The 25747-nt window shown below is 46.4% G+C and overlaps 1 protein-coding gene across 3 annotated transcripts in view; it reads right to left on the reverse strand.

The window, feature by feature from the left end:
- The window catches only part of BTBD11 (BTB domain containing 11), a 279952-nt gene that overhangs the window by 31828 nt on the left and 222377 nt on the right, over positions 1 to 25747 (reverse strand). For all 3 annotated transcript variants that reach the window (XM_023509452.1, XM_003783273.2, XM_012814197.1), the window contains 3 exons: positions 5151 to 5316; positions 2748 to 2837; positions 265 to 366 (listed from right to left, as the gene is read on the reverse strand). In XM_023509452.1, the coding sequence (XP_023365220.1) occupies positions 265 to 366; positions 2748 to 2837; positions 5151 to 5316 (358 nt within the window). The remainder of the gene's footprint in view (positions 1 to 264; positions 367 to 2747; positions 2838 to 5150; positions 5317 to 25747) is intronic.

The following is a 25747-nucleotide window of genomic DNA, read 5'->3' on the forward strand; positions in this document are numbered from 1 at the left end:
TCCGAAGAGCTTTGTAGGTTTGCCACTGTGTGTATAAGGCTGAATGTGGGTACATGGTAGTTTCATATTGGTTAAAGCTGGGCCCTGGGGATTATTACATATAGTAATTATCATAATTATTCATGAGATACGAATGTGCTATATTTAATCGCAATTAACCAATATGAATCTCTTAGGGAATATGCATGCTGGGAGAGGTGCAGATTTTTGTTATGGAAGAGGTACAATTAAAGGTCAGATGTGGACAGGGAAATACGTTAATACCTGAACTACAGGAATATGTCCATGCAACACAGCAAAAGTCAGAGCCGTCCAATGGCGGGTCTCAGGGTGGACGGATGGATATTTATGAGGAGTACTGACAACCTATAAACAAATTGAGGTTATTTTCAAAATGTGACCTTCACAGTTCTCAGGCTAGCAAGTCTGGCCTATCCGTGGCTGGGCACGAGGACGCTAGGTGCACAAAGACATCCTGGCCGATGCCTTGGGTGGTACAAGGTAGAGATTTTCCCTTGTTCGATGCCCCAAACACCTCTCACCAGAACTAGGTGTCTGTCCTGCTTGTGTTCGTAAGAACAGAGATTAAAGCAATCCTACAAAAGCCGTCAGAAGACGACGTTATGATTTGGAGATCTCCCCCACTGGGCCAGTGAGTATCTGAGTGACTCTCTGTGCAAATAAGGACTCCTTTGCTTGTCTTGGGAAAGGAATTCATGGAGGACTTGTCATCGCCTCTAAGGTGCTTTGGAGAAGCTGTAATGGTTACAATGAGCCAGCTCCCCTGACTGCTTAAGGGAAGGTGGTGGTTCTGAGAGGTACAGAATGTCAGAGAGTGTGAGATGCCACCTCCACACCACCCACTTTTTAAGAGAGATTCTCAGTGGTGGCGAACCCCAAGCAAAGGGCTGTCTGTTTGGAACTTTCAAGCCAGGGGAGCCCATTGCTCGTATGATGGAGGAACTTCACCGTCCACTCACAGCTTGCCCCACACTGCTCTCATGTCACTCTCCTGCTGCTTTCTGGGGGAGCAGAAGCCTCATGCTACTGAAACGTGGGTGTGAAGCTTTCCCTAGACCTGTTACGAGGGAGGGAGCAATCTGAGACCGGTCTTTCAAGAGGGGGCCCTCAAAACACTCAGGCCAAGAGAGAGAAGTTGGGGTTTTGCAAGGTGAGCACCCACCTGTCATTTTTCTCCCAAACATTCCTGGGGCCACATAACCTCCACGCCTGCTTCACTCAGAGCAGTTCAGCTCACTGAGCACCCACCAGGGAAGGCCCTGAGCTGAGATGCAGGCGTGGGCTAGAGAGAAGGACCAGACCCTCCAGGACCCTGCACCCAGGAGCCCTTCCAGGGGTCTGCGTGGTCCTTAGAAATTCACAGAAAGGGGAAAGATCCCCACATACTTGAAAGTTATAAGATCCAAAATGGTTTTGGATCTAAAACTATGTCTATTGTCTGATTTCCTCAGATGAATATAAAAACTCATTAATAATAATAATAATAAAAAGCACAAACACAGTCCAAAGACTGCATGGGCATTTAATTTCGCATGGAAAACATTTCCTAGGGCTGCTGCATGTCAACCTCTCTGCTGAGACTGCCAATATCTCTCTGGCTGCCAGGGAGAGCCGGTCGGGGTGGGGTGGGGGTGGAGGGGGATACACGTGGGATTTCACGTATTATGAGACCTGGGTTATGTTTGGGGATGCTCATATTAACTGAGGCCCACACCTGTGCTGGTTTCTCTGCACATGCCTTCCAACCACTGTCTGAGGTGGGGGCGATCATTCTCCTGTCTTGTAGATGGGGACAGAAACGTTCAGCCACTCACCCAAGTACAGAAGCCACGCACTATAATACCGATGGTTTCAGAACTTGAACCCAAGTCTGACCAATTCTGAAGCCAGCAGCAGGGGCAGGGAGGGAGAGAGGAGAGGTCTGTGGGGACATGTGCTTTCCGCTATGCCACACTGCCCCGGGGGGAAGTATGAGATTAGCTTTAAGATCTGTAAACTCAGCCAACAAGGATCAGAGGAGCGAAACTCGAGCACAGGGGACTGGCCAGTGTTTCCTCAGCTTTGTGTCAGGCAGAGGGAAAGGGCTGATGGCTCAGGAGAGCTCTTTCTGCCCCCATCCCGGAAGGAATGGCGTGGCAGCAGGAATCAGAGATTCAGGATGGATACGAGGAAAAGTTGGTGTTCCTCACAGTTGTGTTGGTTGTTTCTATTTATTTTTATTTTTATTTTTTTTTGAGACAGAGCCTCAAGCTGTCACCCTGGGTAGAGTGCCATGGCTTCACTGCTCACAGCAACCTCCAACTCCTGGGCTCAAGCGAGTCTCCTGCCTCAGTCTCCCAAGTAGCTGGGACCTCAGGCGCCTGCCACAATGCCCAGCTATTTTTTGGTTGCAGCCATCATTGTTGTTTGGCGGGTCCGGGCTGGATTCGAACCCGCCACCTTAGGTGTATGTGGCTGGCGCCTTAGCCGCTTGAGCCACAGGCGCTGAGCCGTGTTGGTTGTTTCTAATGAAAATATGCATACAGGTGGCTCCAGTTGGGCTGGGAACTCAGGGTCGTCAAGATCTGACAGGTGGTCTCAAATGGGCCAACTCAAAGGGCCCAGGAGTGATCTATGTGTTGAACTGAGTTCCCAAGGTGGCTCTTGGGAGTAAAAGCCCCCCTCTGTTGCTGGCCTTCCCCTGGGGACTGCCCCGCAGGGGGCCCTGCAGGCCTGTGCACCCTCACCTCCACATTCAGGTCAGCTCCGGCATCCAGCAGCATCTGAACCATCGCCTCGTCCCCACGGACGCAGGCGTACATCAGGGGGGTCATGCCCTGCGGTGAGTTAAGAAACCAGAGAACGGAGAACGTTTACAACGATAACAAATGGAAAATCTTACTCGTGTTTAGGAGGCTATGCTTGTGCTCAAAATCCAGCATGCCAAAAATGAAACTCGGAAGGTCATAACCCTCCATGTTCTGGAAACCAAAATGGTGGTGAGAGGAGAGCTTCCATTGCCTTTCCAGGATTTATCTCTGCTTAAATTGGAGAATTTTCATCTGTTTGTCCGTCTTAGGGTGCAACGGACCTAGGACTGTTTGCTAAAACAAATGATTGATTTCAACTTATGGCCCTTAGGAGCTTTCTAGATTGATTCTGCAGTCTCGGCCCTAAGTTGTCTCATTGGTAAACACTGTTTCTTTGACATTTTCTCTCTCCCAATATAACAAGTGTCATCTTTGCTCTATATGAGCTGCTGGTCAGCGCCAAGGGAAATTGGATGCCTCTGAGCGTGTGGCATTACCCGCCACTGACATCTGGTTTGACATTATCATTTACAAGGAAAAAAAGCAAGCGAATGAGAAATGGCTTTTAGGAATAACCATATCTGCCCATGACTCATGCTTATCACAAACAAATCACCACAACCAACAGAAGGAAGGGATGGATTTTCAGCAAATAGTGTTGTGAAGGTGGTTATTTGGGAAAACATCCAAGCTAGAGTCTTATCTTATACCAGAGACCAAAATTGTATCTAGTTTGATTAGCGATATATCGGAAACATTGAAACCATAAAAGATTCCTAGCTTCTAGGCATAAACGTAACATAAAAAATTCCAAAGGAACATCATTATAGCATTGAGACTATTTAACTGAAAACATTATAAACAAAGTTAAAAGATAAACTATAAACTGACAATGTTACAATTTGTCATGCTGTAGTAAAGGATTAGGTACCTAATATGTAAAGAGTTTTTCTAAATAAAGAAGAAAACCAGTAAGGTTTCAATGAAAAACAGGCAAAAGACACACGCAGAAGATTAATAGGGAACATAGACATAGCTGGAGGGTATGTAAGAGGAAACAAAAGTTGTGGGAAGGTAACTTGAGATTGAGAACCTAAAGAAAGGCTAACGCATTTGAGCTATCATTTCCATTTTTAAAAATTTCCCTAATGAAATAATCAGAGATATGGACAAGGACTTGTATGTTTAGTTCAACAGTATTAATACAAGCAATTAGAAACAACCTATATATCTAACAATAAAAGTTATGAATAAACATATGACCATTTTAATGAATGGTTAATGAATAAACAATATGACCATTTTATATAGCCATTAAAAATGATTAAAAAATAAGTCAGGGTACAGAGATGTGTGGCTATTAATCCCAGCTACTTGGAAGGACGGGGGAGAAGGAATGCTTGAGGCCAGGAGTTCAAGGCCAGCCTGGACAACATAGTGAGACCCTGTTTCTTGAAAAAAAAAAAAGAATGTGCAACAATATTGTAAAATACTTTTAATATAAAATATTGAAAAATGCAAGATATAATAAATCCCTGAGTTTTTAAAAACAATGTAAGTGTGTGTGTGTGCGTGTGCACAAGCATATGTATGTATGTATGTATTAGGGCTCCTTGGTGTTCAGGAAAATTATTAGCTAAATAATTATTATTAATTGGTTCAGGACCAATTAATAAATGGTCCCTGCTATCCCCTCTCTGGAACTTGTGCATGAGCTGCCCATATGGTGAGCAGCCTGGTCTGTCCTTTGTGATGTCCCACGGGGGACTCACATTTAAAGCTGCTTGTTTTGTGTGTCCCTGACTAGTCACCCACAGAAGCAGCTCCCTGACTGCTGGACACCAGCATCTCTCACTGTACCTCAGCTTCAGGAGTTTAGGGGGGCAGCTGCCTATCTCTGAGGTCCCTCCTAGGGTCCCCAGAATGACTTCAGCGCATCTTAACTATACCCCCACCATTCGGTGGAATTTGTCTGAACTTGTCCTGTGTACAGGCAGGGAACTAATTTTAACCATGCTAGAAAAAGGACGTGAGGTTCACATACTAAATATAAATGATGGTTACATGGGTGATGGCATTATTTCCTTTCCGGAATAGGTCTATTTTTCTCTCTTTTTCACTTCAGCTGCAATGATCATGTGCTACTTCTATAAAGATGAACCAGAGTATTTTTATATTTAAATTTTTTTTTCTAAAAAGCGAGCGACCCGAGGGGCCAGCAGGGGGCGCGTCTGTCCAGCGCCGACTGGGGGATCCGCCAGCCGCCTGGGTCTGGCCGGGAGGCGGTGCCCGCGGCGGAGGCGGCGCCTGTCCAGACCCCCGCCCCATCGAACCCTGTACCTGTTCGCTCATGGTGTTGATTCCGTCGGGCCCCAGCAGAGACACCGCCTGCTTCACCAGGTCCGTCCGCCCGCAGTTCAACATCCTGAAGCCCAGGTCCTGCTTAAACTTGGCTTCGATGGCCACTGCGTCCAGCTTCCGAGAAGCGCAAAAGCAGTCGTCGGCCCTAAGGAAGGGAGGGACCGTCACATGGGTGCAGCAGTTTCCCCAGAGACTGGCCCCTGAGGGCCACAGGAGCAAACTCCTGTGGAAGCACCGCGGAGCTCGGCATTTGCTGTCCCTGTAAATGGCTTGTTTCTAGGCTGCAATTAAAATGATTGCCTCTCACGTCCCTTCATCTTCTGTCCTCTGTAACTGCTGCAGCTCTGATTGTCTCCTCTGTGCCCGCAGAGCACACTGAGCTGAGGATCCTAATGGCTACTATTTACTAAAGCTTACTATGGGTAGACACTCCGCTAACTCCTTATGTGAATTCCCACACAACCCCCAACCACCGGGAAACAGACAAAGATAAGGGGCTCGCCCAGGGCCACACCGTCTGAAAGCAGCGGAGCTGGGATGTGAACCGAGGTAGTTTGTGTGGAGAGCCGGCCTGTGTATCTACGGTATCACCCTGTCCTCCAATCACGGCTCCCACTATTTGCCTGTTTGCTTGTATGACTGCCCGCGGGGACTTCTGAGAGCAACACCCAGGTCTGGTGGGTCTCTCCCTCCCACGGCCAGACAGCACACAGTACGCCGAGGTAGCAAGTGTGAGCTGAATGAAGACAGAATGGGTGGATTCTCTACATTCAAAACAGAAGCAAGACAGAGGGCCTGTGAAATAAAATGGGAGTCTGAATGGCAAGGCGCCCTGGAGCCGCCTGCAGCCAGCAGGTGCATGGAGAAAGAGGTTAGGGAAGGGGGGAGGAGAAGCAGCAGAATCCGACGGTGATAAAACTGCTTGCAAAGGATGTTCCTTTCTGATCAATTAATTAGTAAATGATATCACTAAGCATTTTTAAAGCACTTGATTGCACCAGCTCTGCTGTAGGTGCTGAAAACACAGACGTAAACATGTCGCCGCCCTTGCCCCGGGCGCCCCCTGCCTGGAAGGGAAGAGGGTGCAGGCACGGGTTGGTGTATTAATTCAACGTGGCAAACGCAAGGATCAAGGCATCAGAGATGCGCACTATTCCAGAACACATGCTGTGGCAGTACAAGAAAGCTGCGCCAAACACAGCCCCGGCCACCCAGGCCTCCTGGGCAAGGTGATTGCACTGCTGAGCTGTCTTAAATCAGGAAATAGGAGAAGAGAGGGCAGAAGAACTCTGAGCAGGGCCCATACGAGCCAAAGTATGGAGGTGGGTCAGGCAGGCTGTGTGAGGGGAACTCCGGAGGTTTTGTGTTTCTGGGGCTGGATCACAGAGGGCTTTTGACTTAAGACTTTATCCTTAAAAGCCAACAGGGGAGTGATAATGGTTGGGTGGCCAACCCCAAGAGAGGGCAGAGGGTGGTTTGAGGGGAGCCAACTTTAGAGGTGGGGAGAGGACTTAGTGCTATGAACGAGCTGAGCAGACAGAAGTAGCCACCACCAAAGTGTGAAGTGACGAGGGGCTGAGTCAAGATGAGAGGCTGAGTCCAGATGGCAGATGCTGGGATGGAGCTGAGGTTCTGTAGGGGCCCTTCCCAGAGGCTGGTGAACCACGTGTGTTAGCTGGCACCAGCTTTGTACCTTCTGCTTGCTGCCGGGGTGGGGGGCACTGAGGAGAGGGGCCAGGTGTGCAGAATTTCTGGTTTTGCTCCTGCCTCTAACTAACACACCCTGGCAGAAAGAAGGGCCTTGGAGGAAACGGGAGGGACTATTGCTCTAGAATGCTGAAGGCACCAGTAAGGCTAGGATGTGAGGGGGAGCCCCTGCAGGGTGAACCACAGAGAGTGCCTCGGGCAGTGCGTGCCCTTGTCCTGTGGATTCCTGACATCTCTGCCTTGGCCAGAAGACCAGGCTGGATCAGGAACTCACGGGTAGGAGATGCCCCAGCGCTTGATACTAGAAGCGTTTGCATCTGCCACCAGGGGGAGCTGATGCGGCGTTGACAGACTCCAGGGGAACAGAGGCGCAACCCTCTGGTGCTGAGATGGGGTCCAGTTTGCACACTAAGTGTCAGGCCAGGCCTCCAGAGCCCTGTTTATATGAGAGCCTGGGAGGGAGATGAAAGCTATGTAGGTGTCCATAGCTGACCCGGACCTGGACTCAAGGATTAAGACCCTTTCATGCAGGCGGACCTTTTCAACACTGTTAGAAGACTTTTAGGGAAGACTGAGGGCTGTCCTGGTAGAGGGGATGGGGGGACTTGGAGCCTGACTTCAGACACAGTATCAGCATCCCAGATGTGCACTTCTACAACACAGAATTTGGCTGTGCCATAGGGCTTCTTGGCCCAACTCATGGGAGCTCTGAACTTGACTCTCCTGTAGCTGGGGTTGCCCAATGTAGCAAATAAAAGTACTTTAGAAATATTGCATGGGATATACTTACACTAAAACATTATTCATTGTCTATCTGGAATTGAAATTTAACTGGGCATCTTCTCTTTTGTCTGGGAAACGGCAGAGCTGCCTGCCATGGGATCAAAAAGAACATGAGAAAAAACCATGGGTTCCTCCAAAATATAAATAGCATCTGAGGGGCCAGGTGTGCAGAATTTGAATATAAATAGCATCTGTCACTAGGGTGACTTCTGGTGTGGATGAAGCCTTTATCCAAGGAACAAATGATCCCTAAAAAGTGGGGAAGGAAGAAGCTTCAGGACAAACAGGACACAGGGAAGTGGGCCTGAGTCACAGGGCAAGGTCCCAGGTTGGGCATCATGGAGGCTTCTGGGAGGTAAAGGTGGGGTCTGTGTGTTGTAATGAGGAGTGTTTGGGTCTTGTTTGGGCATATATGCAAATCTTGAGGCAGTATCAGATTTGATTTGTTGCAGGGACATTTATTCTATGAGACCACCATCCAATTCTGAAGAGGCTGCTTTGTGAAATCAAGAGCTCCCTTCTTGGGGCAAAGATGATATAAATTATCATGGTCACAGAAAAACACTCCTTGTGTGGGACATAACCACAAAAGGGACTCTACCTAACAAAATAAAATATTTTGATCTGGTTGTTTGTACCCTCACATTAACCTGAAATAAATTTACTTAATAAAAAAAAGAAAGAAAGAAAAAGACTCAACTATAGCTTCCTCCTTTTTGTCTGTGTCTAAGTTTCCTCGAATAATCTCTGTGCTTAGTAGACTCATTCAAAGAAGCATTTTTTTCTATAGTCAAGCTAAATTCCAAGAGACTAGATAAATGTTACTGAGCACCTACTGTGTGCAGGGCCCCACACTGGGGGCTGCTGAGAAATGAAACACAGACCCTGTGTACAAGGAGCTCACAGATCTGTAAATGGATAATTCCAAGAACATCAGAAGTGTTTACCAGCAACCTCGGTCCTTGATTTTAATTAGAAAGAGACAAATGGCAAGAAAATTACTGTAGCTAAGATGCTGCTGATGATAATTGTTATTACAGGAAGCTGACATTTACTGAATACTTAACTATTGAAATCTAAGCTCTTCCCATGTATCCACTGAGACAGTCATCCCAAGTCCTGAGGCAGAGGTATTAGGAGCACCACACCACAGGTATGGGACTTCCCAAGTTACAGAGCTCCCAAGTGGTGAGCCAGGGTCTGACCAGGGGTGACCTGACACCTCCCCCAAGCTGCCCCCTGTAGTGGGGCCAGGCTCTTCCTCATGCTGATGTGTCCACACATACACCTGCCTGCTTGAGCTCATCTCTCAGTGACTCTCAGACCCTAACATTTAGCAGGTCCAAAATGGAACCTGTCCTTCACCCATTCCATCTCAGTAAATAGCACCACTGCCTACTCAGGTGCTGAGCCCAGAACCTTCCGCCACACCCATGTCCACTCCATCAGCTGTTGATTTCGCCCATTCCCAAACCCATCCACTTTTTTCCACCTCTACTGCCCCTACTTGGATCCCAACACCAACATCTAGCTCTTGGATAGCTAGATCAGTGAAGTAGCCTTTTAACTGTTTTTTCTGTTTCCATTCTCCTCCCCATCTAAATCAGTCTCTTATACCAGGTCAGAGTGAGCTTAAACCATAAATGGGACCTTGGTACACCTCTTCTTACAAGCATTCTGTGTTTTCCGGTGTTATTGAGGATAAAATCCAGGTCCTGACACGTGGCCTACTGGGCTCTGCAAGTTCTGGGCCACACTCCGCTACCAATCTCCCTCCCTCCTTCCCTCGGCACCAGCAGCTCTCCTCTTTCTTCTGTCCCTTCTGCAGGCAAGGTCTTTCCTCCCTCCAGGACTTTGCTCCTGCTGTTCCCTCCCCCCGAATGCCCTTCCCCTGGCTCTCTGTAGGCCTGGCTCCTTCTCATCCTTCAAGGGTAAGTTTGAATGTTATGTGCAAAGGAGGATGTCTCTGAACAGTCCATCCAAACCAGAGCCTACCCTCTTCTTGTCTTGACCTACCCCCTCCCAGGCCACAGTCACCTGTCACCTTATTAGCTCCTTTTGCAGTTTGTGACCACTTTGTTTGTGTATTTATTTTAAAAGTTTTTTTTTCTCCCACTAGCATGTCACCCTCCTGAGACAGATCACATCTATCTTGTTCTCTGTTGCATTTCCAATGGTGCCTGATGCGTGTGGGGAGACATATATAATCTACCATTCATTCTTTTAAAAAATTAATTAAAATTTAATTAACCATTAAGCATTATACATACTCATGGTGTACAACATGATGTTTTGAAATATATGTACAACGTGGTATGGTTAATAAATCAAGCTAATTAACATATGCATTACCTCTAAGTAACATATGCATTATCTCCTAATTAACATATGCATCACCTCATCTGTTTATTTGCAGCGAGGACGCAAAGTCTACTCTCCTAGCGATTTTCAAGTATATGATATATTGTTGACTATAATTACCGTGTTGTACAAAAGATCTCTTAAATTTATTCCTCTTTTTTCCCCAGTGAAATCTCTAAGTTTAATTTATTGTTCATTTTGGAATATTAGGGGGTACACGTTTTGTTTACATACTTCATTTTTGTACAGGTTGAGTCAAAGTTATACACGTAAGTGTTTCCTTCACCCAGATAGTGTGCACTGTGCCCCCAAACTTATTCCGCTTTAGCTGAAAATTGCCAACACTTGATCAATACCTCTCCAATCCCCCCTCATCTCCCAGCCCCGTAAAGCATCATTCTACTCTCCGCTTCTGAACACGTGATATCTTTCTTCCTATGCCTGGCTTATTTCACTTAACATAATGTCCTCTGGGTTCATCCACTTTGTCACAAATGATAATTTCCTTCTTTTTTAAGGCTGAAGAGTATTCCGCCATGTATACACAACACACCACAGTTTCTTTATCCGTTCATCAGTTGATAGACAGGCCGTTTCCTTATCTTGGCTATTGTGAACAGTGCTGCAATAAACGTTGGAACACAGTGAACTCATGGACAGACTGTTTTCATTTCCTTTGGATACGTACCCAGCGGTCGGATCACTGGATCATTTATTGGTTCTATTTTTAATTTTTTGAGGAAACATACTCGTTTTGAGGAAACATTACATACTTTATTCCCTTGTAACGGCACTTATTTACGTTCCCATCGGTAGTGTGTACAAAGGTTCCCTTTTCTTCCTTGCCAACGCTTCTTTTTGCTTTTTGATAACAGCAGAAGGTGTCAGGTGAGATCTCATGGTGGTTTTAATTCGCAATTCCCAATGATCAGTGACATCGAACATTTTCCCACATACCTCTCAGCCATTTGTAGGTCTTCTCTGGGGAAGTATCTACTCAGGTCCTTTGCTCGTTGTTAGATCAGGTTATTTATTTTCTTGCTATTGAGTTGAGTTCCTTGTATATTTTGGACATTAACCCCTTATCAGATACATAGTTTACAAATATTTTCTTTCATTCTGTAGGTCGTCCCTTCACTCTATGGATTGTTTCCTCTGCTGTGCAGAAACTTTTTAGTTTGATGCAATCCCACTTGTCTGTTTTTGCTTTTGTTGTGTGTGCTTTGGGGGAAGGGCATTCCAGGGGAGGAACCGGCAGGAGCAATGCTGTGGAAATTTCCTCCTAAGTTTTCTTCTAGTAGGTCTACAGTTTCTTACATTTAAGCCTTCAATCCATTTTGCGTTGATTTATGAATATGGGTGAGATAAGGATTCTTCTGCACGTGGATATCCAGCTTTCCCCCATATCCTTCTCTGAAGAAACTGTCTTTTCCCTATTGTGTGGTCTTGGCACCATTCATTCTTGAAAGCAGGCCCCAGGAAGTCTATGTTTGTCAAGAATCCCTTTGGTCATCCAAAGTTACTGAATTTTACCAGCTAAGTCAAGCAAGTCAACGATAGCAGGTAAGAAACATTTCCCATAATAAGACTGTGAAGACACGGCTCTCTGTTCAACTTAGTCGGATGATTTTCTCTGTATAGAAGCATTCCTGCAGCATTCCTGTAAGCATTGCTCAGAGCTCCATCTACTCTTTCTAGAAAGTCCCTGAAGGATCTCTACTGCTGTAAACCAACAGGTCCCCCAGTGGCCTGGACAAATCAGTACACCCTCCTAAGTGCCTGACTTATTTATGCAGAGACCTATTAAAACAGTCGCCTGGGGCTTCACTAGAAGGCAACCAACTTTGTGGTTTTCCCTTCAAATGGCTTTCAATGATGCAGTAAAAAACCCTGATCGATGTAAGGATGAGGTCTGCTGCCAAGGTAGTCAATTGCTCTGATTTCTCAGGTGCCCCAGCCCCAAGGACTGGCTTGATTACTTCCACCACTTTAAGGATGTGACTTCAGAAACATGTCTTCCAGGAGACCTGCAGGCCCGAGGATGGCGTTGCCTTTTCTCCTCTGTGAAGGAGGTGGCGCTGAAGCAGGGGGTTAATGAATTCTGCAGACCCCTGGATGCATTCCTAGTGCCAGATGCAAGGTAGTGAGGCCTCAGATCCCTTTATGTGATTATTATTATTATTATTATTTTTGAGACAGAGTCATATTGTGTTGCCCTCAGTAGAGTGCTATGGCCTCATAGCTCACAGCAACCTCAGATTCTTGGGCTCAAGTGATTCTCTTGCCTCAGCCTCCCAAGTAGCTGGGACTATAGGAGCCTGCCACAAAGCCCAGCTGTTTTTAGAGACAGGGTCACTTGCTCAGGCTGGTCTCGAACCTTTGAGTTCAGGAAATCCCTCACCCCCAGCCTCCCAAAGTGCTAGGATTACAGATGTGAGCCACCGTTCCCGGCTGTGCTTATTATTTTTTAAAGCTAGCATAGAAGTTATGAGCATGACCTCTGGCATCTCACTTTCTGCATTCAGTCCCAGCTCTGCTACTGAGCCCTTCTGTGTTCTTGGGGCTGGTTACTTAACCATGTTGTTGTTTGGTTTTCTTATCTGTAAAATGAGCTTAGTGGTACCTTCCTCACAGGGTTTTGGGTGTGGATTAAATGAGACAATTCATGTACACTGCCTAGAAGAGTACACAGCTCTCGTTAAATGTTGGAGATCTATCATAATCACTATTATAAATTACAAAGCCAAGTGCAGACTCTGGAAAGAATATGCTGTATTTGGAAGAGGCAAATACAGAGACGCAGAGACTAAAGAACATTATGGTCCAGTGCTTCTTAAGGTTTCAAATTAGATATCGTATCTAACAAATGCCATGAGACTTGAGACAATCCTTTCCCCAGTGGGGACACCTTGGCCCCCACAAAGGCTGCCATCCCTGTCTGGCATAGTTTTGCAAGCAAACTGTACATGGTGGCAGCGGTTGGGGAGAGAGTCAGTGCTGGGGAAAAGCAACAATTTCTGGAACAATCCTGAGCCCCTTAGGGTGCTGTGAGTCTGCCCAACCAGCCTCCTGCCCTTCCCCCGCTCCCAGGACCAATCCTGCCCCACTGGTGCCAGAAGGCAACTTGTAGCTCCCAGGTTCCCTGAAGGTTTGACTCTAAGTGTAACTAACTCTGGGAAGCCCATTCTGGAGGACAGTGTGGGCCTGGAGGCCAGACTGCTCCTGGTTTATCTCTCGGCTGTGCCCTCACTTAACTGGGTAACCCCGCACAGGTTACTTGATTTCATTTCATGTCGTTTCCTAATAATATATACAATTTTATGTGCTTTCTAAGATGTGCTTTCTTGAATTTAACAAATCAATCTACATAGCACTTCCTATGTACCAGATATAAGCTTTAAACAGACATTAACTTGTTTAATTCCCATGATAACCCTGTGAGAGGCATTCATATTTTTAATCTAGTTTGCAGATAGGGAAACCAGGGCACAGTGAGGTTTATTAACTTGCCCATGTCACACAGCTGAGTAGGAGTTAGGGTTTGAACCTGGCAGTCTGGCTACAGTCCGTCCCACTAGTCACTCTGTACAGCCCAGGTCTTAGTAACGTGCCAAACACTGGACTTCTGCATAGCTTTCCAAAGGGATTCCGTGACTCTGGAATCTATATCCACAAAGGCCCCAACAGCCTCATAACCATGATCAACAAAAGTCACCCTTCATTGTATTCTTATTAAGTGCCAGGTACTGGGCTAAGCGCTCACTTTCCTCCAGGAAGGAGACCGGGATGATGATGATTCCCATTCTACTGGCAAGGAAACTGAGGCTTGGGTGTGAGTGTCTGCCCCCCAGCCTGTGCCCTTGTGGAGGCAGCAGAAATGTGTGGCCATGATTGCTAACTGTCGCCGGCACCCATTTTCTACTTCTTCCTTACGCCACATGTGTAAACACATAAACACACACACATAGATACTTATTGGCATAGATGATCTTATCCAATACTTTCTCTAACCCTATAAAATTTATATTCATTTTTAGAAGAGGACGCTATGGTTTGGATTGGCTAAGAAACTTGTCCAAGATCAGACAGCCAGTCAGTGGGAGAACTGAGATGTGAAACCAGGCAGGCTATCGGGGGAGCCCCGTTCTTCCCACCCCACTCTGCTGCCGCTTGGTGTTGTCAAAGGCCTTCCACATTCTCTCAGCTTCTCTTCAAATGCTGCTGTCTGGGTGGCTAATAATAACTACGAGATGCCAAGCAATATCAATTCCCAACCACAGGCTTCAAGTTTAAGGTTGTCTTGCAATTGGCTCCTCCAGAGAGCTCGCTACCTCTCAACTACAGTAGAACCTCCATAGCTGACCACCCCCCTGTATTGACCACCTCCTGAAGTTCACCTACTTTTCACAGACTGGACATGCACCACATGCACGTGTCAATACAGCAAGCCTAATTCCTTCTATTGATCACCTTTGTGTGTTGACCAGTTTGTTACAGTCCCTTGAGCGGTCAACTTACAGAGGTTCTATTGTGTTTCTTCCTCCCTCCATTCCAGCCAGCCAGGCCTGTTTCCCGCTCCACACACACATTCCCCTGCTATTTTCTGGTCTGCTGCATGGTTTGCCCCTCACTTTCAATCTGCCCCCCCCCCCCCCACGTTTTGCTTTCCTTGATATCATATTCTAGTAAGAGGTGCCACCTAACAGCTTCTGACTTGCAAGATTTGGAATGTCAGTGCGGAAAGAAGTCGCTCGGCTTAACTCCTCACCTTCTTAAGATCACGAAACCGGAAGCCTGGCAAGGGTTGACTAATCTGCGTGAGTCAGAGTTACGGTTAGGGAGAGAATCCAGGTCTTTTCTCTAAAGTCATTCTGCAAGTCCCTCTATGGAAAAAAAGGTAAGATTTGTGCAGATCGGTGATTCTCAACCAGCGAAGAGTGTGTACCCCGGGGGACATTTGGCAATCTCTGGAGGGATTTTTGGCTGTTACACTAGGGAGGTGCTACCAGCATCTAGTAGGTAGAGGCAAGGGTGCTGCCAAACACCCCACAACACACAGGACAGCTCCCACCCTCTACCCCCAGAGACAAAGCATTTTCCAGCCCCAATGTCGTAGTGCTGAGCCTGAGAAACTCTGGTGCAGGGTAATAAAAAAAACTGCTTTTTTTTGCATCATCTCTTATATATCAAGTAGTTCCCATTACAGGATTTTGCAAGTGTGACAATAAAATGGCACTTTCAGAAATGACTCGTGACATGGTAAATCACAGGGCTATGGGCCTGATGTGGATACCAGGCCTGGACCCCTCCTCTACTCATTTTCCCGAGAAAGCCTCAGTCACGTTCCTTTCCACAGAGGCCTCCAGTCCCCCAGCTGATGATTTTTTCTTTTTCTTTTGGACAGGAAAAAGATTAACAGAGAGTGTTTTACACTGAGGCAAGTCACCCCGATATCTCTGTGCACTTTTCTAAGAAAGAAAAAAATTATATTATCCCAGCAAATGGAACATGTAAATGTTTGCAGAAGTTCCTGGGAGAAATCTTTGTCCGAAAATTGTGCTCACTTGCTGTTTAATGTTGGTACTGAAGCACAGAAAGAACCAGCTTATTAAACCTGCTGTGGGTAAGGTGAGGTGTGATTCCATGTCTTCCTCCTCCCCAGTTCTCTCTGCCGTATGAGAAATACCAAGAGGGCTAGAACCTTTCTCCTCCTTAGAAGTAGATGCCTAGTTAGTGGCAAGACCCAGTGTCATTGCCTCCCCTCCAAAAAATACAAATCCTGGCCCTGTTGGAATATGTTGAAAAAGATTTATCTCAAAAGCAAGGGCTGCAAATATTCAGGAGAGTGAAACCAGTGTGCTCGTATCTGAATGTGTTGTCATGTTCTTTGGAGAAGAAAATGATGAAGCAGCATTATAGATTTCTTGTTTTAGCATCATGGCTTATGTTAAATAGTCAAAAAATAAGGTCAGCCTCTAGAGAACAGTCACTTCTGATAAAGGATGCCAGAACTGACTGCATCCCTTTTGGCACAGATTGGTTATTGTCCTTTAGATTCCCTTGTCTTCTTTTGGTATTGTTGCAGGACTTGAATTTTTAGCTGAACACATGGCTGCTCTGGTAAAGATTATATTTCCAGAGTCTCTTGCAGCTATGTAGGTCATATGACCCCGTACTGGCCAATAGGATGTGAAGGGAAGTTGTATGGATTTCTGGGGCATGCCTTGACCTTTTACTTTCCCTCTTCTGACTAGATAGATGTAGCCCTGCTGGGTGGGGCCTTGCAGAGGAAGACATCACCCAAGGGATAGGAGTTGCCACAATAGCCCAGGACTGCTTATACCTGGATTATTACATGAGAGAGAATTTTAAATGCCTATCCTATCTAAGCCACAGATATTTTTCATGTTCTTTATAGCTAATGAGTCTATATCCTAATTAAGCCATTCCACAAATGGTTTTTAAGTTTAAATCAATTCAATGAAGCACATGGAAATTGCTAAGAATATGCTAGCTATTAAGGCTTGGTGCTAGAGATTCAAGATGAACACACATACACCATCCTCTAAGGAATTGTAGAAAGAACTGATGGTTTTCTTTCTAACAGTTTTCACCAATAAATAGACCAATTCCTGAGGTGTGAGGGCAAAGTTCTAGTGTTTCAATCTCCAAATGTACTCCCAGGAACACCAGTCCCTTCGGATGCTCTATGACGTACCCACACCTTTTTGCTGTGAAAGGCAGAGAGTAAATATCTTAGGCTTCATGGCCCCGTGGTCTCTGCTGTAACTACAGTGGCAAAGCAGCGGTAGAATCCAGAACACGTGGGAATGGCTGTTTTCCTGTACAACTTTATTTACAAAAATACGCAGCGAACAGCTGAAGTTTGCTGACCCCTGCTCTGGGGTAAAACATTTAAACAGGAATACCTTCTCTTTGAGATTTACGAGCCGCATAGGTTGTTAAAAACAGGGAGACATTTTTTTTTAAAAGCCTATTTCATTTTATTTAGGCTCGTGTTTCCTAAATTTATTGACCCATTTAACACTCTTTTTATGATGCTTATTAATAGCCCAGACCCCAGTCTTCTGTGTGTACTATTGCAACTACTGGCGAAATAGATAACTTTCATTGTTAATAAATTACTTTCAGCGCACATAAAATATCGAGTCATATGCTGGCCCCCTGCATGCTGACAGACTATCACAGCTGGAAAAAAAAAATAAAGTCTTAAAGGCACAAAAGCCCCTGCAACCCTGTCCTGATTCCATTATCTCTTCTACCTTCCCGAGAACAGCCCTCCCGAATTTGACATTTACCATCCTGATGAATGCCTTATGCTTTTTACGACGTATATAAATTCCTTGCACTATCTGGCTGTTCGCATTTACACAAATGTTAGCATACGCCATAAGTCCTTTTTCAACTCGCTTTTTTTGAACACTATTTGGGAGTTGGCCATGTAAGGACAGGCCAACGTAGTCCCTTAATTGTCATCACTGCTTGGTTTTCCATTGACTGAGCATACCATAATTTACTTATCCATTCTCCTATAGACAGCTTGTTTTTTCCTTTCTTTTGCTATTATAAATACGGCATCTATGAATCTATGTACATGTCTCCTTATTTCCAGAAGGGAGTCTCGTCCTGGGGTATAGACCTAGAGATGAATTACGTTTTCTCGACTTTACTTTGAAGTAGATTCCGAGTCTGCCTCCTGTGCTGTTTATGAGTTCTCACTATTCTAACATCTTTGCTTAAATCTGGGATTGTCAGACTTTCCTTTTTGCCCCCAGTCTGACCAGCATGAAATGCATATAAGTGGGTGCCGTTTTGAAGTGCATTTGTAGGATGACTGGTAAGGTGGAGCCCTTTTCACATATTTCTTGGCCGCTCGGTAGAATCCTGCTGTCTTACGTCGCCCAGGGAGTTCTGGCAGTAGGTGATGCTGATGAGGCCAGGCGGGTGCTGAGTGCCAGAGGCGGCAGCGCATCTGACTTCCTCAGAGGGACTGAGGTTGGAGGCTGAGCCTTTCAAGATGGACCCCAGGGCCTGGTGCAAAAGTCACTTTCAAATCCTGTCTTTGCTTGGGGCTTTGGAGTCAGACAGACCTGGTTCCAATCCCAGATGGGTCACATTTCTTCATATAACCGTGGGCATGTTTCCTAACCTCCCAGAGCTCGGGTTCCCTCAGGTATGAAGAAGAAAAGGAAGCCCCTGGAACAGTGTGGGTAGAAGTGAATGGAATAGTGTGAGAAGCACCCAGAACCATGTCTTGTCCACACTGGCCCTCCACTGTCCTACTATCATCTTGCAGAGACACGAGCTGAAGCTCTTCTTACGTCCTTCACCTGCTCTGTGCCTTGGTTTCCCCCACAGGTCAACACGTCACTGCTGTTTTGCATGACTAACATCTGATCACAAAACTGGATCACTTGCAAAGCTGGAAAGGACTCTGGAGAACATTCATTCTGGTGGTTCCCAACCTTTTCTTTTTTTGTTAAGCAGGCCCCAGCGAGACTGGCACCCCCTGCCCCTGGTGTGCAGGGCGGGCGCCCTAACCCCCGAGATATGGTGCCCAGCCCTTCCTAACCTTCCGTAGCGTTAATGAACTGATGAAAGGACAGTCTGTTTGCACAGATGACACATATGCTACAAACAAAGTGCTGACTGTGAGCTTCCTGAAGGATGGGACCGGTTCCCTCACTGTTACCAAAACACACTTTTGTCCTGGCTTTATATTACACTAAGTAGTTTTTAACCAAGTGCACGGCTTTGGAGTAAGTACTGGGGTCCTGACTACTCACTAAGGAAAGATAAGGTTCCCATGTAACTAATATGTTAAACTAGAGGCTGGAAGGTTTCCTGGAATGAGTAAATAAGTACGTTGGCTACAATTTAACAGACTCTAGAGCGGGCCCCAAACCGATCAATCAATAATCAATAAATCCCAGTTTCCCGGGAAGCCAAATCCCATATGGCAAACTCCACACCCTCGAACTGCCAGCCTGGATGTGAAGCCCTACTTTGGAAGCGAGCCCTCAGTGCCATTGAAGATGTAGTTCTCTGTTTTGCTGTTAAGTACCAAATGTGTTTCTGTTTTGCTTTTAACACTTTGGAAGTGCAGAACAAATTCCAAGTGTTGGCAAACTGTCTGCCGCCTGCAGTCTGCTTTCCACCCACGCCAGGCTGTTGAGACTGCTGCTGCAAAGGGCACTAATGACTTCCCCACTGCCAGGCCCCGTGGCCGCCCTTCTCTGCCGGCACTGCCACCTTGCGTTCCGCTCCAGCCTACTTCCCTTGGTGCCTGCTACCTCCCTTTCTCTGACCGTGGACCACTCCCCCTTGTGTAGGGTGACCAGATTTTAACCTTGGTAAGGAGGGACAACATGGCCCGGGGTAGGGGCGGGGCAGGGCAGGGCCTGACAATAATGCAAACTTTGATAAACAGACTTGATAATCACTTCTCAACAATTATTTGTTATTATTACAGTTTAACATTATAAAATTAACAAAAATAATATAAAACTCATATCCTGGCATAATCTCCACATGGCAGCCGAAAACCATATATTCCCTTCCTGTTCTCTGGCCTGTTCGTGCATTCTTTCCAAAAATCAGGACTTTTTTTAAAACATCACGGGATGTGGGGCAAATTGTTCAAAAGCGGGACGTCCGGTCACCCTACCCTTGTGTCTACCAGTCACTTTCCAACACAATCTACACTCACGACTTCAACAGCACCTATCCTCCGGAGTCCACTCCCAAGGCTTCTCTAGTTAAGACCTCGCCTCTGAGGTCTACACCTGAATTCTCACCTGCCCCAATGTGTTCACATTGAAGTTTTTTTGCATCTTAGTCTAGGAAAAGTCTTGGTCTGTCCATTGACAGACAAACCACCAACACAGTTTGTAACAGTTCTTCACACCATTCATTTATTCATTCAACAAATATTTATCGGGCCCCAACTATGTTGTCAAGGTCCATGGTCAAGGCAACTGACCTCTGCTCCAGCCTTAGAGAGAAAAGTCTACATCAACAGTCTGAGATAAACGTCCATGCTGTGTCCTTTCTTCTGGAATGGTCCATGCTCCCAGCATCTCCTCTAGCCTCTGCTCATTTGGACAAGGCCTAGAGGGGCCACACTTGCTGTCCACACATATCTCCCCTCGGCTATCTCTTCCTACTAGTGACCTCATCTGTGGTTCAAACACAGCCATGATAGATGGATATAATTTGGAGCTCTAGCCAATGATGGCCTCCCAAACCTCATATGTCAGAGAAAGTATGAAACCTGAGTTGCCCAGAGGAAGTATGAGTCATTGGGGTGGGCGGGGACAGTGGGTGGGGACAAGCCACTTGGCCCAGCTGATTTTCTTCTAGTAGGAGTAGAAGGTCTGAGACATGCTGGACCTCAGCCGAGCTACCACTTATATCCTGATGGTGCACCATCAAATCTCCTCAAGGTACTTATTTCCCCTCTCTTCTGGTTGCTTTTGGCAGCCAGGAACAGCTCTCCTTCATGGTCCAGAGGGGAGAAAATAAGGATAATACCTAACAAGTAATGTGTATTTACTATAACACATGTATTGTGCTAAATATATTATTTCATTTAATCTTCCCCACAACCTTATGAGGTGGGTATATGATTGTTCCCACTTTACAGATAAGAAACTGAAGCCCAGAGAGGTAAGTAACGGGCCCAAGGTCTCATGGAGAGTAAGTGGTCCAGCCAGGCAGGCAAGCTGCAAGTCCTATGTTCCTAGCCACTATGTTCTGCCTGCGTTCTCTCTAAGTAGAAGTGAGGGCAGGGATTTAATTCCTTGATGGGAGCCATGCTGTAGTGGAAAAGCCTGCTAAGGACGCTCTCATTTGGATAGACGACCAACATTTTCAAAACCAAACCCATTATTATTTCTGCATTATCCTTGTGCTGTATTTGTTAAAACCATCCCTAGCTACATACTCTGCCAAGCTCGAAACTTCAAAACCAACTTTTATCATAATAATTTGGTGAGAAGACTGGGCAATGTATATGGATGCTGCAAAACCCAACAGCTGATTGGTTGTTTCCCTCCCACCTCTGCCCTTCCACATTAGGGAAATAAGATCTTGCACAGGCAATCAAATTAAGATGGGGTTGTTAAGGTGGGCCCTAACCTGACTGCCGTCCTTATAAGAACATGGAAATCTAAACACAGATACAGAGGGAAGACAGCTACAGGAAGATGGAGCAGAGACTGGAGTGATGCTGCCACAAGCCAAGGAATGTGGGTGGCAACCAGGAACTGGAAAAGATAGGGAAGAATCCTTGGCTGAAGGCTTCAGAGAGAGCATGGTCCTGGGGACCTCTTGAGTTGGGACTTTTAGCCTCCAGAACTATAAGACAATAAATGTCTATTGTTTTCAGCCACCCAGTCTGTGATACATGGTTACTGGAGCCCTAGGAAACTGATATGCCTGGTTTCTAATTCCCCTTGTTGGAGACAACTCTGGTTATTGGTTCCTGATCTGTCCTTCCAGAGACAGCCTAAGCACGTATGGTGAACACGGGTGTTTCACACAAGGCTGACACTGACACCATATACACTGTTCTGTATGCATTCTGTGCACTTAAGAACATCCCAGGGCCATTTTTTTTATTATAAGATATATAATATGAAATTTATCACTGTAACCATCTTTTAGTGTACAGCTCTATGGCTTAAGTATATTCACACTGTTGTGAAAACATCCCCCATTCATCCCCACTGGAGACTTGGCACCCAGTCAACACCCACTCCTGGCCCACCTGGGCCATTCTGAACACTTCACACTCTTCACCTTGACATTCATCACTAAGTCCCGCTGCTTCTGCCCTCTCTCTTTCTCTCGCATCCTTCCCTGTCTCCCTGTCCTTGTCCTCACTGCTGCTGCCTTCCCTCTGCTGTCAGCATCTCACCTGGATCACTTGATTCCAGGCTGCCCTGCCCAAGTCCATCTCAACCCTTGTCCACACCAAATAGCTCCCCTTTTTGAAATATAGACCTGACATCATTTCTCTGCTTTAAAATCTGTGACGGCTCCTCCTTCCTGTGCCTGGTGGGTGCTGTGCTGGCCCACAGCAGGTGCTCCACGTCTGTTGGCCCTTTACTCTCTCTCTCTCTGAATTCCTTGTGTTTTCTCCTATACAGGTTCCCACCTTGAGGCCTTCGTATATGTGGCTCCCTCTGTGTGGATGTATTTCTCTAATACCTTTCCCCCTCTCCCCTGTCTTCTCCTTCTTCACCAGATCAGTTTATTCTTTAGGATTCAGATCAAATGGAGCCTCTGCAGGGAGGTCATTCCTAGCTCCCTCAGACCTTGGTCTCTGCTGACCTCTACAAGAGCAGTTGCTATGTTCTGTGATTCCCTGTACCTCTCTGCCACCTCCCACCCAGCCAACCACAGAGCAGGCTGGCTCCCTGGGTAGGGGCTCCGTATGTGTTGGCTGAGTGTGAGACTGGCTCCTGCTAGCCGGGCCCTGTACGCAGGCCTGTGGCCTGTCCCTGACTCTGTTAGGTGAGGACGGTGGAGCCCCAGAGCGACTCCCCAGGGATCAGGAGGGCACAGTTTCCTTGTTTTCTAGGAGAAGCTAATGCATTGACATCAGCGTGGGGGAATCAGCAGCTCCAAATGGGTCATCACGGGGCTGCAGTGTGGAGTTTAATGTCTGCTGGGGGTGAAGAAGGGGCAGGCAGCCCAGCTGGAGAGTCCATGGGGAGCTGCAGGATTTGTCCAGGGCTGGAGAAGGACAAGGACACCTCAAGGGGACAGGAGAGAGGAAAGCAGTTCCTGACTCTGTGAGAGGCTGGGGTGCTTTCCAGGGCCCCATAGAGCCCCATGTGGGGCCCAGGTGCTCAGCCTCTGCAGGTGACCTTGTGAGGAAGAGAACGGGGAGGCCCAGCATCTGAATTCTGGGGTTGGTCGGACGTGACCGAGGGAAATGGCGGTGGATCCACACAGCTGTGGATCTGCTCTCCGGTCCACCCAGCCAGTTTTCTCCAGAAGCCCTTTGTCCCGTAAGATGCCAGGCTTTCCTTTAAAGTTGGAGCAGAACACCCCTTTCCATGCAAGGTCCTGAGGTGCTCTCTGAACACCTGATCAAGGCATCCCTCCCTCCTTAATTCCTCTCTATCCTCTCCCCCAGTTTTATTTCCTTTGTGACACTCATCATCTCTGAAATCCCCTTGCTGGTGTGTTCACTACTGTTCATGGTCTGCGTCTCCACAGTGGCCTGTAAGTCCCGGGGACTCCTGAGTCCACAGTCAGATCTGGTACCACATAGGTCTGTGGAAGGAACAGGTAGTACCTTCTGACACCAAGGGCTGCAATTTCCCTTATCTGGATGTCCTCTTTCCAAAGGGCTATAGATGTCCTGTGGGGGCCCAGCAGGCCATGAGTAACCTGCACATGTTTAGTAAGTGAACCTGAGCTTCCAGCTCTTGTTATAGGGCTGCATTTCAAGAAAAGTGCTACTGTACCTTGACCTTCACCTTAGAATTCAGTTTGCCCCACAGAGGAGGAATAACAAAACCTGTTGGCCTCAAAAGGTGCCAGGGGACATGAGAAAGAAGGGTTGAAAGTTAGCAGGTCAGAGAGTGGTGTAATTTGTTAAAGACATCCCTGACCCCACTGTGGTTCCCAAGTTCATGAGGCAGCTGTTGCTACAGATATAAACTGAGCCCTGCGAGATGGGGGAGGGGACTTGCCCAAGGTGACCTGCTGGAGAGCAGCAGACCCAAATGAGAGCCTCTCTGTGGAGATGGCACACAGTAGGTGCCCTATAAATGTAACAAAAGAACGAAGGCAAAAACATAGTGACCCAGGATCCCCCCCCCAGTCCCATTCTAATACTCCTTGCATCTTATCACCTCTGAAATTTTCCATCCTGGGATGGCTCAAAATCTGCTTTGCATTTAAGAAACACTTGCAAAAGATTAACCATTGTCTGGAAAGAGCATGAGGTTCTATCGGTCCCCAAATCCTGTTGATAGGTGCCATTTATCAGCTATAGGAGGACATGAGAACACCTCAGATGACCTTTATTTAATGCAGCCTTCACTCCAGAGCAGAAAAACTATCTCTTACAAACACGAAGAAACTACAGTATTTATTCTTTGTGTTTTTGAAGTGTTTCAAAACCAAAACTTAGGAAAACACATGAATCTTGCCAAGATGTATTTAACTCCTCTTCCCTTTCCTTCCACTGCCCTGGCCCACTTCCCAAAGGACTAGAAAAAGAAAAAAAAAAAAAGGCAGAATTCACCAGGTTTAAATTATCTGATACTTTAATTAAGGAAGAATAAATGGGTCACCACTGTCGGCTTAGAAATGCAGCTTCATGGAATTGGTATCCCTTTTTCAATAAACCTGATCACCATGGTGAGACTCTCCTGGAGCTGCATAACGACAGAAGCAAAAATCTTTGGCAGCTCTGGATCAAGGTCACTCTGAAAATCGATGGCAGTACTAGCATCAGCCCTGGGAATCCTTGACTCTGGTAATTCTGTCCCAGCTGGTATCCAGGCTGCCTCCCACCAGGAAACCTCGGCCAGCTGGCAGGTAATTATATGTGCTAATAGTCACTGACACTCCGGCCCTGACACCATGTTCCAGGTTCCTGCATTTGTTAGAATGCCAGACTGCCCTCACCTTTCTAGGGCTGTTTATTTCGAGAGGGAAGCTCTGCTCTGATTGATTTGGACCTAGGTGCCCACATGGAAACATTTAAGATGAAATCTGGGACAGAAGAGAGATAAGGAGACTGTATTTTCATTTCATTTGCCAAGTTCTAGATCCATTCTGCCTCACAGCAGCTATGTGACCTTGGACATGTCCCACAACCTCAGTGAGCCTCAGCCTTCTCATCTGTAAAATGGGATGATAAAGCTTGCCTTGCACATTTCAGAGACAGCTACGTGTAACTGTTGGTGTAAGGTCCCTGTTGTCTATTTGTTGGATGTCTGAACCAACCAAACTTCTTTGATCCTGTTACCTTATTTGGATGTCTGAACCAACCAAACTTCTTTGATCCTGTTACCTACAAAATGGAGGCAGTAATTCCTACTTCATATCACATTAAATGAGATTGGGAAATGATGTACAGATGTGTCTATCTGTTGATTAGACTGGAAATAAGTACTTGTTTTAAAAGACCTCGTTTATCCTTTCACGTACTGAGCTTTTCCTAGTTACTGGAACTTGTAAGTTTTATACTTATTATTTAGGAAAGCTAACTGCATATTCTATTTTAGGTTCCTCTTTGAAGATGACTTCCAAATTTGATGAACATTTAGCTGGAACAATCAATTAGTATATTTTCTCTACACAAACCATCATTCAGGAGACAAATGAATTGAGAATAAAGAGGCAAGTGACTAAAATAGCCCAAAGACTCAAGTGCAACTGACTCCCTCTGCTCCCCTGTGTGTCTGGCCTACGGACACATCACGTTCATATCCCGAATGCCGGGGCAGAGGCTTCAAATTGGACAGATGCTGAAACTGAAATCCTTGGTGTGACTGTCAGAATGACACACACGGGGTCACCAGACCATGCAGGAAAATCTCTGTGCTAGAGGAAGGGCGCAGAGCTAGACAGTGGTCCCCAAGGCTCACCTTCAGTCTATGGGCTTCTGAAAAGGATGGTTATTAGCATTCTTTGGGAGGGTGCGTCTAGATTTAGGAACAGGGACCAGAAAAATA

This window comes from Otolemur garnettii, unplaced genomic scaffold (genome assembly GCF_000181295.1).
Source record: "Otolemur garnettii isolate 467f Iridium unplaced genomic scaffold, OtoGar3 scaffold00007, whole genome shotgun sequence".
NCBI classification, from domain to species: domain Eukaryota; kingdom Metazoa; phylum Chordata; class Mammalia; order Primates; family Galagidae; genus Otolemur; species Otolemur garnettii.